The sequence below is a fragment of the Glandiceps talaboti genome, chromosome 12, assembly GCF_964340395.1.
Source record: "Glandiceps talaboti chromosome 12, keGlaTala1.1, whole genome shotgun sequence".
Lineage (NCBI taxonomy): Eukaryota > Metazoa > Hemichordata > Enteropneusta > Spengelidae > Glandiceps > Glandiceps talaboti.
The window spans coordinates 9523107-9539114 of NC_135560.1; the positions used below are offsets into that span (position 1 = coordinate 9523107).

General features: G+C 35.3%; 1 protein-coding gene across 2 annotated transcripts in view; it reads right to left on the reverse strand.

The window, feature by feature from the left end:
* The window catches only part of LOC144443291 (serine/threonine-protein kinase RIO2-like), a 29176-nt gene that overhangs the window by 4345 nt on the left and 8823 nt on the right, over nucleotides 1–16008 (reverse strand). The window contains exons 4-11 of one of the 2 annotated variants that reach the window (XM_078132728.1): nucleotides 15620–15837; nucleotides 14984–15066; nucleotides 14413–14550; nucleotides 13074–13303; nucleotides 2473–2611; nucleotides 2085–2253; nucleotides 1448–1568; nucleotides 183–271 (exon numbers count right to left, since the gene is read on the reverse strand). In XM_078132728.1, coding sequence (XP_077988854.1) covers nucleotides 183–271; nucleotides 1448–1568; nucleotides 2085–2253; nucleotides 2473–2611; nucleotides 13074–13303; nucleotides 14413–14550; nucleotides 14984–15066; nucleotides 15620–15837 — 1187 coding nt within the window. Of the gene's footprint in view, nucleotides 1–182; nucleotides 272–1447; nucleotides 1569–2084; nucleotides 2254–2472; nucleotides 2612–3444; nucleotides 3582–13073; nucleotides 13304–14412; nucleotides 14551–14983; nucleotides 15067–15619; nucleotides 15838–16008 lie in introns of those variants that run through there. The other variant, XM_078132729.1, reaches the window with a different exon arrangement.

The window sequence follows — 16008 nt, forward strand, 5'->3', positions numbered from 1 at the left end:
ACACACACACACACACACACACACACACACACACACACACACACACACACACACCATCATGCTTACAACATTCCAGTCATGCAAATAATCTTGTTTGTCTCCATCCCTACCCCATCTAACTTGAACCAACCATTATCCAAAACAAGGAAAGTATCTGTTTATCGACAGCTGTAATGACTTACAGTGGGTATCCATCTACAAGCTCCATCACAACACAATGTCTGTTATAGTCTACAGGTTTTGGAACTGGAAAACCATTGTTATGTAATGCCTGCAACAACATCATTTGGGAAAAAATATGTATGAGAATCAAATCTTGAAATTATTGTCATACAACCAAGCAGTGTTGCAGCCAGCCTTTTGAAAGAGTGGGACATACTGTCCCGAGACTTTCATTTTTCTGGGTCATCATAAATTTTTTAGGGACTTTATTAACAAGAGCACCAATAGCGTTGTAGCACAACTGTACAGTTTTAAAAAATATTTACCTCCATGCTAGATATTTGCTGAATGATTATACAGTTGCCTATCCAACCCTGTTGTTATCTATGCAATATACACGTATAGCAACAGCTGTTGCTATACGTGTGGTCATGTTGCTAAACATATTTGCACACAATTTTAGTGTGGGTCATCTGTGACCCGTCACTTCCAAAATTTTGGGTCAGGTCCAAAAAATGTGTGTCAAATGACCCAAAAACCCCCTCTGGCTGCAACACTGACCAAGGTTTGCATCAAACACTGTCCTGCTGTGTAAAATTGTGACTATTTAGTTATATAGGAAGTCTGGACAAAACACATTTTCATGTGTCAGTGAAAAAAATAAACAAGTTAAAAAGAAATGCAAGCAAAGTATGTATAATGCCACAGTGTGTATAGAAAATGTATGACATTTCTTTCTGACAGAAAAAAGAAAGCATCTTCAGCTAGGAGAGTAGTCAAGTTTTGAATTACCTTGTACATTTAGTTAAGATTTTGATAAAACTAAAATTAAGAGTAGCAATTGTTGTATTTTAATTAGTAAGTGCTGCTGCTGTACGGAGTGTTCAAACTAGGCATTTTTGCCACTATAACATTTTGCCATGTTACATCTTCAATTAGTTTCCAAAGATTATTTTTTTGTGAATTACAGAATCTGGTACACTCTATATCTACAAAGAGGCATTTTAGATGTTGCTTATTTTCATCTTTTTGTTTTCCAGCAAAACAAATCTTTAGTGAAAATTTCCAGGTTTAGAGTATTTTTAGCCTCTAGTCCACTACTTAGAAATGTGTAGTTCAAACTTATTTTTAATTTGACAAAAAAGTACTGTCAAAATACTTTATAAGGGAGCTAAATTTTTTAATTTTTTATACTAAATTCCTTGACCCAAAGTGCAAAAATTAGTTAATCTTGTACTCAATTACTATTGTATGTACAGTTTTCTTATAATCCTGATTGTATTACCTTCATAAATGCAAATTCTTTCATAGCTGCCAGTCTAGATAAATATAACCATGATGCATTTTTCCGATGCCTGTGGTAGTCCCTTTTCTCTTTAATTTTGCGAAAGGATGTACGACCCAATCTGAAAAACAAACATGAACAAAATACATTAATTCCACCCTTTTCCACAACACCCTTTAAGAAATTCCTATTTGAGTTATATTTTATATTATGTAATTTATTATACATACCCTAGGGTACATAGATTTTTTCTAATTTCTTTATTTCTTTGTAATATTCCTACCGACAGCCCCATTTGATACTGCCTTGTAAATTTATTTTTCAATGGAGAGATGTATATGCATGTATGAACATAATGTACGTACGTATATACATATATACATATGTACATACACCTATACATAATATGTACTTTTATACATACATACGTACATACTTTACAAATATGTTGGTACGCACACACACACACACACACACACACACACACACACACACACACACATACACATACATACACACACATACACACAAACACACACATACATACATACATCCATACATATGTGACACACACACACACACACACACACACACACACACTTGGACATCTGAGTCCATTGTGTGAATATCCAATTACCTTTGTAGCTTCATTACTAACTGTTCATCTTCATCATTAGCAACGATGTAGATATCAGACTCTTTACCAGTTCCTATCTGATTACCTACTGAGAGTATCACATCACGAGCTGCAAGTGTCTTTAATGCCAGATAGTCATAGCCTGGATATGACAACCTGTACCCTGCATCTAGGAGGAGGAAATTGATGGACAGACAGATAGATAGACGGACAGACAGACAGATAGATAGATAGATAGAAAGAAAGAAAAATGAATATTAATTTCAACTCACTCTATGGAACTAAATAACAAAATAATTCAACTCGATCACAGATTCAGTCCAAAGACTTAATGACAGTAATCCCAAATGTGAGATTTTCCAATTTCAAATACAACAAATGTACTTACTTTTTCCACTTTCATAAACTATCAGCTTGTTTTTGACCAATTCTCTGAGAATTTTATGACATCCACCATGTTTTAGGTTAGCTATGCTTGCAATGAGTGCAGCAGGTACTATCTCATGATTTTTCATTCCCATCTCCAGCTGTGAGAAGAAAATGAATATTGAAATTGGGACTGACATCTTAAAACTTCTTGCCACACACAAGCATCCCACTTGGCAATCGATATATAAACACCATACAAATACAACCAGATCTCATCAAACTGATCTATTAAGTACAACATACTAACTAGTCTAGTTCCTGACGATTGTTATGTGTGAAGATAACGTGGTATAAAATTGGAACACCGTCGTCAGGAACTAGACTACATACTAACTAATGTAGAAGTATAATATAAATAAAAAAACATAGGTGTAGTTACCCCCTTCTCATCCCAAACACGCCAAACTCTGTTATTTTCCAGATGGAGACTAATTGTAGATTGCACTATATAACGCAATATATATCTTCATTTGTAGATCTGTCTGTAAATGAAGATCTGTATGTCCGTCTGTCTATATATCTATATCATCCCCTCCGCCTCTCTCTCCTCCTCCCTTTATTCACCCATCTATCTATTTACTTACGATTTCACCAACCATGTTTGTGGTTAACATAGGTTGGTGAAATGGACACGTACAGACAATCTGTATTCCTGAAAGTTGCGCAACAACAATTCAAATCCTATTATCAACATGCTCAACAGTGAAAAGAACGTGAATCGGACAAATGTGTCAATGCATTTCTAGCAACTGCCATTAGAATATTATCATGTTATATCAAATTATGGTCTTGAAAACAGTTAATATAAATACAGCAGTCACAGTCAAATCACCGGGTCAATATCGACGTATCGTGCTGGTCCATGTTGTTTGTCAACCAACATTTTGAGTCAATTTGACGTTAATTTAATGGTAGTTACTGAGTTACTCACCGCTGTAAGGACTCTGAAGTCCTCCTTGGATAAATACCTCAACATCGTAACGTTCAATCTCCCCATCGTGACGTTATAAACGATATTATTCTTAAAATAATCTGGATGTAACTTTACTAAAGGCACATGGCACAACCACTGCGTTCATGTACTTCCGGGTCGCGCGTGCTGCCCTCTATGGTGAAAACCGGTAAAACTTGTATCGTCGCATCGACCACTTGTCGATTCATAAATGTAAAACTGTCGTCAGGCTATCTTATTTCAAATGTATTTCTGTGAAGGCTACTCTTATAAGAATGGTATAGCATTGAACAATACAAATGAAACAAATATTCCGAGTTGGGACAAGACAGGAAGTGGAGATACGGTGAGAAATATGCTTTTGAAGAAAGCCGTAATTATTTACTTTCGAATTGTTTGTAATGCTTTTAATAGGATAAATGCCTTTCATTAGCTATAGAAAGTCGTTGATTTCAATTTTCCAGGCACAAATATGCAATATGTAACATTAGATAATTTTACAACAAATTATGAATCAACTATATGTTGATAAATTCCCATGTGTATAACTAAATTCATCACGTTAGTTCAACAGTAGCCTGTGTACTGTATAGTTCATCAATCTCCGAAGGTATGCGAGACTAAATTGAATATACAGTAAGCGACGGAAACAGTTAGGCTAGTTCAACATAGATACTTATAAAAAATACCATGTGACATTTGAAAGAAAGATGCCTTCTTATTTATTGTTGGTTGGTGTCGATTGTCAGCTGTACTTATATTTATTATACAATTTGTTGAAAATATAGAAAATAGAAACAAATGCCGTTGAAGTATGTCATTTTAGCCTTACCTTTCTCTGTGACTGCTTTCATATAAGACTGGTTCCTGGGATTTGATCTGGTACCCGTAGAGGCTCTGGGGGACCAACTTTTACAACTTAGTCTATTTACCGATCGACCCAGACCCAAACCTCTATTTTGAAGAAATAAGTTCAGGTCCCGAATGGCTCTGGGCTTTACTTTAACACAGCGCCCAGAAGCCACGTGACGGATTTATTTATTTGATTTTTCAGAGTGAAAGCTCAGTTTTCATATTATTTATTTATTTATTTATTTATTTATTTATTTATTTATTTATTTATTTATTTATTTATTTATTTATTTATTTATTTATTTATTTATTTATTTATTTATTTATTTATTTATTTATTTTCCCATCAACAGCGTCATAAGGCAGCCACTTATAATTACAGATGAGTAACCAAAATCACTCTACATGTGGTATTCTAAAATTAGACGAACAAGTGGAATAAACATCGAACGGAGAGCCGTAACATTATCTATTAAATAAAAATTGGGTTTGATTAGCCCCCACCGAATGGTTGGCTTTGCCTACAACCGAATCAATGTGGAGATCAAAGGAAAGTTTCGATGAATGATTCCTTTAAGTCTTTATGACAAGCTACCCTTTCCAGCTGGTGATCCCCAATATGATAATGATCGAGGATAAATTAAGTTCTAACCATCACTTTTCAACCTCTGTATAAATTTATAAATTGAGGTCAGAAGAGTCAGACTATCGATTCCCATCACATGATTGAAATTGTTAGTCGCCTACGCAACTGAGAAATGACTAGACTGATTTTTAACATACGACCATGTATACAGAGAGAACAACAAAACAACAGTCACCGAATGGGCTCTTGGGGTATATCAGACATAACAACACTCCAATTGGATGACGTGCCGTTGTGAATGACCCGCTGTTTTCTACTTGTCGATTAGCATTGCAACCAGGTTAGGTTAGGTTACTATACTATGACGGGTGCCAAAATTTCGCAAGTTTATGAAGTAACAAAAACATGATCAACCTTATGAAAGGCTCAGTATATATTACATCCATCTGTTGTCTAGTCTATAGATCCTCTCTATAGGACCATAGGCATTATTGAGAAGATCTTTTAAGAATACCTAGATTACTTGTGCGTGGGATTAAAATTAAGGTAAGAAACATAGTTGTAAGGCAGAGCGAAAACGTTGCCCCAGAATAATATGGATGAACTTGACATTGCAAATGCAATATTGTCAATAAAATGGCAGTATCACTGGATTACCTTTATTCGAAAATCAAAACAGACTGACAAGCTGACGTGTAACCTACGAGTTATGTTGTTGAAAATCTACTAGCGTGTCCTTATATAATTTGCCTTAGATGTATTTGTTCCTGTACTTTAGGGGATGAGAATAGTTGGTGGCAGCGATGAATGCACAGACATAAAAGAATAATTGCATTTGTAATTCTTTATTTCCAAAACTAAATAAATAATACACTAGATTTGGCTGTATATATATTAATACTTTCAATCTCAGATTGACTATGGTTTGGGATGTAACCTACTGAAAGAGGCTATCCTAAGATTTACTGTAATAAAATCTCAAATTGTCAAATTATATTTCGTTTCTATGCTATTTTAATGATGTAGCATGACAGTATGTAAAGTTGTCCTGATTGGTTGTTTTATTGTTCATTCAAAAACCATATGTTATTTATATTTGCCAGCTATAGAAATATGCTTTATGTTAACCCATTCATGACAAAAGTAAAATGTGATTTACATGTATGTACTGGTATGGCATGCTGTGTACTGTTGTACATGTTTTTTCTGCCATGTCACTTTGCAGAGTGTGCTGTGGTATAAATCGATCACCATGTAATTTGAGGTACTGCCTTGTTATTCGGAAAGAGATTTTATTTTTGTCGTATTATATTAGGTTTTACTAGTATACATATTTACAGTGTAGTTATAATATTTCATGTTACGTTGTCATGCTATGTTATGTTATGTTATGTTATGTTATGTTATGTTATGCTATTTCATTTTATGTTATGTCATGTCATGGTATGCTATTTCATGTCATGTTATGCTGTTATGTCATGCTATGCTATTTCATGTCGTGTTATGTTATGTTATGTTATGCTGTTATGTCATGCTATGCTATTTCATGTCGTGTTATGTTATATGTCATGTTACATTTTATGTTCATATATGACATGCAGATATAAATGAAATACCTCTACTTCTCAAACGCAACTAAACTATACACATATAGTAATAAAAATATTGAAATTACAGTCAAATCCATAACTCTTAATCCAACTAAATATGACAATATTTATTGACACACAATACAATGACGTCATGACTTGGGTTATGACGTTCCATGACATTTGGAGATCTGTTCACCAGGAATGGAGTAGGGGAATTTGAATACCAACACTATTCAACAATTGTGACAGACCACCCTTTATACTTTAAGTACACACGTCCAACTATATGATGCTATAAATATACCAGTGTTTGTTTTTCTGTCAACTTATGTGAATTAACCGTTTTAGTATTGTGTCAGGAAATATTGCCTTCTCTGCAAGCATACAAACCCTTTGTATTAACATATGGAAACACTCCCACTCAATGTAATTGTCACCAAAGCCTTGTATGTAATAAAGAAAATACCCAGTCAGACTTATTTCTGATTTTAGTACAACTTGTATTGATTACTGCTATCAACTTAAAGGAAATACCCAGTAAGACTTATTTCTGATTTTTTAAGTACAACTTGTATTGCTTACTTCTAACAACTTTAATGAAAAGTCCAGTCAGACTTATTTCTGATTTTAGTACAACTTGTATTGATTACTGCTATCAACTTAAAGAAAATATCCAGTCAGACTTATTTCTTTTTAGTACAACTTGTATTGATAACTGCTACTAAACTTAAAGGAAATACCCAGTCAGACCTATTTCTGAATTTAGTACAACATGTATTGATTAGTGCTATCAACTTAAGTTAAATATCTAGTCAGACTTATTTTACCTTTAGTACAACTTGTATTGATTACTGCTATCAACTTAAAGGAAATACCCAGTCAGACTTATTTCTGATTTTAGTACACTTGTATTGATAACTTCTATCAACTCTTAAAGGAAAAGTCCAATCAGACTTATTTCTGATTTTAGTACACTTGCATTGATAACTGCTATCAACTTACATAATGATTTTGAGTGATAAAATAGCACCTCGGTAACTTACTCAACTTTAAAATCTTTTTTAGAGACGCTCTACTGCACTTGACATGTGTTCGACAATTTTGAGAATTTCCAGCAAGGGTTTATGGGAAAGTCTTCTATCATGACGTCATTTGTATTCCAATTTGTGCCTGGACAAATACAATGAAAACCGTGCCACCTATCTTCCGGTTCAATACAAATCTTATTAATACTGATAATGTTACATACACGTTATCGTCTGATTGATTTATGAGAGCAGATTGTTGCACACAGTGTCAATGACATGTCACATAATGGTAGCCAGCAGAAGGACATAGTTTGCGTCCAAAACATATTGTCATCCTTTACTTCGGCTTTGTTTTGGCTACCTCCAGAAGCACACTTGGGAGTCTTGTACAAGGCTCACGATACTATATGGTTACTGTATGTATGACTTCAGATACTCTACTCATTTCGGTCATGTTCCAATGGTATATCTGTTCATCATCGCCTGCCTTAGTTTAGGGTGAACTATGTAAAAATGGTCCAAAGTTTGCAAATTCACATGTAATGGTCAGACCCATAGGCCAAGAAAAAATAGTGTGTTTCCGATAACGCGACTGACCCTAGGTTAAGCCACCGACCCTGAACATTTTTTTACATGCAAAAAGGTAAATTATGAAAATTAAACTCTATTTCCCTGTAGATTTGCCAAAAGTATCTTTGGTCACTTTTTTAAAATCATATTCCATAGAGAAACGATGTCTTTTCAGCCTATAACACAGTCAGTCTGCATATTGTACATGTGTTCGTCTACTTCTGAATCACATAACTGTCTTCATTTACTTCTTTTACATCCCATCAGCTGTTATGGAAGTATTGTGACCAACGAGTAACTTGTCTTTGGGTCGTAAAAAATAAAATGTGAAATAAATAAAATAAAATCCCGACCTATCTACCCTATTTTCTGATGTCATGTTATCGGAAACAAACATTTTTGTTTACTCTTGCCTTAAATACAGTAAGTATACCGGTACTTCAAATACATGTCAATGACTCTAGGCCTTCTCGTTTGCCAAGTTAACTAACTACCATAAGCACAGTAAGTGTGTGTGTCCATAAAACCGTTTATACAAATGAATTTATTTTAAGTTCATTAAATTTAATTTCCCTGAGGTACATATTTACTATGCAATTCTACTAAAAGTGACATGCTTATTACTGTTCAGTTTATAACTAATAGCTTTTCCTGCTTGCACACCAATTTTCGTCAGATGGAGCTATTTCTTAAATTATATTGTGTATTTAAAATGTCATTTCCAGTAAAATGATGATCATTGTCCATTTGTACGATACCACATTCATTCCTCCACTAAAGCTGCGTCCTCTACCACACCTGCCGCCGCCGCCGCCTCCGCTAATTGTTCGTCGGCGAAATGTATATCCTCGTAGTCGTGTCTCGAGTAGTAGATCCAATACACAATATTGAATATGAGAAAGCCAACTGGGAACGCAATACGACAGAAGTAGTCTATCTTCTTGCCCGTGTCGTATATGGCTTCAGGTTTTCGACTACAGTTACCTCGCACCTTGATTCTGTGTTGCTCCTCCTCCGGCGACATGGCTTTACTAGTATTACTCAGGCTACTGAGCGAAAACGTGCTATCCGATCTGCATCTGTTGGAGTTGAGTGCAGTCTGCGCCTTGTCTATGATAGTCAGCGTCAGACAGCAGTCGCCTGATTGATGTTTCTCCTGTAGGAGGGAGGGCAGGGAGTGAGGGAGATGATTTTGATATGAAAGTACAAACCGGCTTACTATAAGTAACTGTTAAAACATCCCTGCACATCAAATATAAGATATAAAACCAATAACCTAAGGTTACAATGATATAGATTACACAAAATCACATACCAATTCAATCTGTTCTGTAGACGGAAAATGTATTTCAAAACACTATATCTATCCGCTACTTTTCCATCAAATAATGGAGAAATTATTTCTTGTTTAAAAGTTCAATATAATACAACGATAACTAATATTCTATCCTGAAGATAGATTTTTCCATCTTTCAATTTAGTGTAAACTAACATACACAACGCTGTTTTTGTCTAACGATTTTTGTTGGCCGAAACCCCTCTTCTTTACGCTGATCTTTTGAAGAGATCATCCACTTTTTTAAGACGTTTACTATAGTTAATTGTACCGCTCTCCATCTCACCTTACTGACTGTTTCTGGAGCTGTGTAAAACCATAGCCGTAATTTGTTGGACGATAAGTAATGTACAATGGCGTACTCAATGAGTGAGAACACCACGAAGACTAGGCATACTGCAAACCACACATCAATAGCCTGTAATATATAACATGACAGCAAAGCAGGTATTGATTCATTTCTCAAAAAAAAACTACGAAACTTCTGACAATTGAAAGGACATGCTTACAAACACAGTTCTTTTTATTACATTTCAATAGATAGATGGGTGGATAAAAAGGGGGTCGGTGTTTTTCCTGGTTCAGTGCGTGAGAAAGATTGGCCTCCCCCATCCAAGACCTTGCACAAAAGTTACTGACCCCCTGCTGTTAGAATATATGTCATCAAAAATATCATTATCATTGCACAAAAATAGTGATCCTCCCTAAACTACTTGCATCATGATGATGAAAAATGGTGAACCCCCCCAAATATCGCCCCCTGCAATTTGTATCCAGTTCCTAACCCTTTGAAACGCTCAACCCCTACTCTCAACTTCTATATACTGGGTCGAAGTAATACTGACTTTCTATTCATACTGACTTTGTATTCACAGTACGACATACTATGACATACTGATTTGAAATTGAAACAATTTTCAATTTTGGCCAATTGAGTTAGGATGGGGTGTTGGGGGTTGGGGTTGGGGGTTGGAACTAACTAAAGGAATTTGTTTTTTATCCTACATAGAATAATTGATTCACCCCTTAGTGAGACAGAAAATCGAAATCACAGATCGCTATGTAAACGAGCTTTAGATGTTTCGAAGGATGGGATAGGGGTGGGGTTGATATTGATTACACCAATAGCGACACCTTCACCTGACTCACCATATAATACATATAAGTACATTTGGATTGCTTGTATACATTATTAACGCTACTGTGCATCATTCATTATATGTGTAACACTACAAACCGAGTGGGTAGATTTCATTAGTAGATCACTAAGGCCCTCTGGTATTAAAGGTGTGACACAAATCAAACCACGTGATATTCCTTTCAAACCTACCCTATCCTATCACAAGAAACCTCAAACTATATGAAGCAAATCAAGTTATTGCTCTATAATCACCTATACACGAATTACTAGTAAAGGGTAACGCCACTCAAGGAAATGAAGTCATTTTCATAAACTGTTGGTTTGGAGAGTCATTTCATGATTTTACATCACCTACAATAACTTGTGATTTCAAAGAAACATCAAGTTGATATTGTGTCTTTATAGGGTATCATTGCTATTCGCTATTGCATCATGGGAGTCAGCAGAAATAATGTATTCAAGTTGCACACTGAATATTCATGAGAGCTGAGTGGCGGAACAACTCACAATTTCCTGGAGTAGAAATTTCTGGGTTTTTTTATCTATTAAATAGATTATCATTAATGCTATGTATGTTCATCATTGAAGCACTAAGATTCATACACAAGTTATATATATTTTCTTCAACTTTTGATTGAGAAACAGACATGTTTCGAACAAATCATTTGTCAATGTCTGATTGGATCTGACAGAATGATGCAATTTTGCTGGAGGTGTTGAGTAACCAGAGGTGTGCAAAGGTTAGCTTCTATATATACAAACTGTAGGTGGTTTCATTAGATCTCAGGCAAAGCTAAGAATAAACTTTCTTGTCTGTGATTAGACAATGTGATGTTGTAACAAGTACTGGTTGATTTCCGATCACTTGGGCATGGTTATTTTATATCAAAAAGTGTTCAGGGGCGCTCATTTAAATATTGGTGCTACAATATTTACACTGGTGCGTTTGGTCGTACACCAGAATCAGAGTTTCCATGAAAATTGAATGCAACCAATCGATAAACTAGTCGCTGTCGATTTTTAGTTCTTTCTATTCCCTGTCCTGCCCACATCATGTATGCACAAAACGCGGATGTAACCACAGGCGCAAAAACAAGAAATGATACTCCCATTTGGATCGATCGACTACCTGACAAATATTACATCATCTAAAGTCAAATTATCTCGGTCGGATGGATAAAATCAAGGGAAAAATGAATATTTAAAAATATTCTTCTATAGGTAGTAACACGATATCCAAGATGGCGATCATCATACCGAACAATCTGAAGGACGTGGAATATTCAGATTAAATTAGATCCCTTGCCTGTACGTCATTTGGCACATCAAGACTTATTTAGCAAAAAGCTTTATATCTGGATACAACTAATTGAAATATATTATTTTTTCATTTTCAATTGTACTAGTTATATTCAACTAAATGATATTTTATAACATTTTATATCACTGACTGATCGAATTTCAGTTGATCAAAGTTGAAAAGTTCAATATTTTTACGCAAACTGCATGATCACTCAAAGCAAACGTAAACTCAAACGAATGTTGCTGACAACCATTTTTTTTAAACCTCTTACTGACACATAAAGATATGTTTGTCTGTTCTCAATGCCATCTGTTCCGACTGTTTACCGACCACTTAATACGTGCTTGATAGCTTCCGTCATTTCAGTATTCTGACCGATGGGTACTCATGAAAGATTAATATTTTTAAAGAATGATTGACAGGTAGCTTTACTATACGCAGATAGATTTAAATTCATTTTCATTTTTCAAATACCTGACCTTTCACCCCTACGCGCACAATCCGATCAGACGACATGCCACGACACATATGGAAATAATCAATGACTAAGCAATATCGTCTGAAATTATTTTGAACATTTTATATTCAACAATTTCTACCAGTAATCCCCCATTCACATTTGTAAAAGAATATTTTCTACAGATTTGTGAATAGAAGATTGCCTATGAAATAATCCTCGCCAATAAATCAACAAGTGAAATGTTTGCATATTTTTTTCTTCGAATTTGACGTTATTACAGTCGATAGTGGACAGTATGTAGTATAAAAATGACGTGTTGGATCTTGTGTTGGGATTTTCTGACATACTAAAAAGGCAATTGTTCCAGAATTGTCGATTAGGCACACAGCTACAGGCCCCAAATCTATAGCGTCACTCATACATCCTTTCATTTACTGGAGTTTGAAAGCTCTTAAAAGTGTGTTCAACTTTGTAGAGTTGAAATCACGATGGTGTATATATGTACCATTGTTCTCGACCTCATCATGGCTGCTCTACGTGTTGTATAATATACACCATACGGCAGTCAACTGTATATCGTGATGGCTGCATTCTAACCAGTCATCTTACAACTCCAGCAGAAACAAATGATCGGAGAATTGGGAAATGAATGGAGAATTGAGAAGAAGTTCTGTAGTACAAGTCTTACAAAATGCCGCAAAATGGTCTATAGGTTTTACGACAGTATTTAAACCACCTACCTTAACGTAAGACACGTGAGGTAAATCTTCCCTAACACCATTCAGTGTTGTTATCATTGTCAATACACTCGTTATCCCGAGCGCTACTCTGGCTGGGGACGATTTGATATCGATCCAGAAGGAGACCCACGATAACATCGTCAACAAGACGCTGGGAACATAAGTCTGCAGTAGATAGTACCCGATTTCTCTTTTCAAAACGAATGTTAAATCAATACATGTGTAATTACCTGTAACAAACAAACAAACAAACAAACAAACAAATTAATTGTTCCAATGATTAATGTTATTGCGCGAACTCACTTTACCGGGAAACTCCTGTTATACGATTGTTTACCCTCCTGGAGAACAAATTAGGGACATTCGTTACAATTTTACGGTGTCAAGCAACTTAAAACTTGTCCAACATTATATCAAGTTGACCCGAAAGCTAAACCTATAACATTGATACACCACCTGATAGTGACAATAGTGACACAATTCCAAGTTGTATATGTGTTGGTTGTCTGAACTACAGCCTGTGTCTGAGCTAATCTTGTATCTAGTACTACTATAGGGGTATGAACTTTTATTGACCAAACGAGAGAAACTGATAAATTTGTAACAATTATACGACATTGTATGTCATAGTGTGAAACAAAAAAGTTGAAATAGTTCGTTGAAAAGGTCGAGAAATAATTGTCAAGCCTTTTCAGATATTATGTGGTTGTGACTAGGTGTAACAGTCTCACAGTGCAACAATAACGACTTGACAGGAAACCGCATTCAACAGGTGGTTTGGTAGTTTGAAAATGATTACTCCAGTAAATACTACCACCCCAATGAAATTCTTACGTCATCATCAGCCGTACTGATATCGGAAAGCAGGCTTAAATTACGAATGTCTGAAAATATTGCAAATTACAGAATTATGAGTTGACTGTACATTTGCAACAAAGTTTTGATATTTACTCACTGATTTTAGATGACGTACAGGAAACTGTCAACGTTATGTCAGACATTTTGAAACACTTGACCATTAAATTCTATAATTGTCGAAGAATTCATTAAAATGGGAAACTTGCAAAACTGTCATCTTGAATGTCATTAATGGTGCATCATGGGAAATATGATACTAAACATGAATGTATTTCTGTTTTGAACACTCTCGTCTCATTCTTTGTAACCAGAAATAATGTAGTCTTAGTTACCCTGCCCATTGCAGGGTAGCTATATCATTGATCGCCTCAGATTAGGCAAAATTAACGGCCGACAATCCCACAGTCCTTTGCACCATTCTGCGCGTGCTCAGTCAGGATTGCCATGATAATCTAGTCAAGTAGTTGTCAAGGATACGTACCCGTACTTATCGATCGTGTGCACTCGTCAACTCTTATACCTTCTAGAGCATACTGTGGTAACTTAAGGTGGCCTTTGTTAAATTCAGCCGGTTCGTTTTCCACCCACTGGAACAGTAAATCTTTTGTAGTGTACTGAACTGAAAAGAAACAGAGAACAAACAAACATCATGGTCAACGAGAAGCGTGAAATATGTATGTGGTACGTACCACTAACATCACTTTGATATCTCTAGCATTACACTTTATTGCACCATGTCCATCAAATTTGTATTTGCTGATGTCAGTAGATTTTTTTTATCAATATAGCTTGGAAAAAGTCACTACCAGTCAGACTTTATAGTTTATATTTCGCTTAATAAAATAACACGAGTGGGGTTAAAATGAGTGAGCTAGGTGTAACGAGTTTTACGTTTGCTGTAAGTGAAATCACACAAGTGGGATAACAATAAGTGAGTTTGACGGAGCGAATGCAAGTACGTTGGTATGTGGGATGAATGCAAGCATAAGCGAAACTTGATTCGGTATTTTTCTAAAACGTTTACAAAATTAAGAGATGAAAACAAAACTTACAACTTTCAACTTGGATACCACATTGTTGCTTGTCCAATGGAAAGCGATGAAAGTCCATTTCACAATGCAAGGTCAAACTTATCCTGTCAAGAAAAATACAATACCAAATAATGTTAATGAGAAACAACAAATGACCCAGAATGGTTTTCGAATATACTGATAATATATGGCATCAGCGTGAGAAGGAGTTGTGCACAAATAAACAAACATTGATAACGTTTCATTCAATTCAGGTAGAAACTTTAAATTTACACAAAGCGGTTGTAGACTTAGTGTGCAATGTTAACATTATACAGACTGTCCGGATATAAAATGTGCATTATTTAGTTCCAGAACAACTAAGCCCCCCCCCCCCACTGCAAGATAATAACCAAAATTACCTACATGGTTTTAACAAAGTTACATACAGCATTTTTGCTGATCTGAAGGTGCACTGTAAAAAACAGTGTTTAAAAACAGAGTTTTGTTTGTTTTTTGTTAATTTTGTTATTCAAGAACATACACGTGCAGTTCAACATATTTGATGTTCAATCGGATATCGGAAATCTTTCCGGTTTGTTGAACAAATAAAATTACGTGATCGAAATATTCAGTACATTAGATTTGTAACATTATCGCGTATTCGATTTACCTTACCTTGCCATGTACTGTATAGTACCGTTAGCATATATAGTGATTACTTTATTTTCTGTCGTAACTGTATGGAACATTGCTTTCCGTTCGTTTCCAAACATTAAATCTGGAATCCACACTTTGTCTAGCAGAAAACTAGTTTGTGGAAGTTCTTTGGCAGGATCGAATGAAAGTCTTTTGTCCTCCCACTGTTGACGCAGATAAATGGTTATGCTGTAACTCTGTGTAGGGAAAAAATGATGAAAACGTTTGTGTAAGTGGAAATAAAACAAATATAACTGAACCCTGACAAAGTATTAATTTATCTGGTTTAGTTAGTACTTCATTTTGATTTACTTCACATCTGTTCACTTTGCCCAACCGATCCATTACATTAATGTGCTTAGCCATTG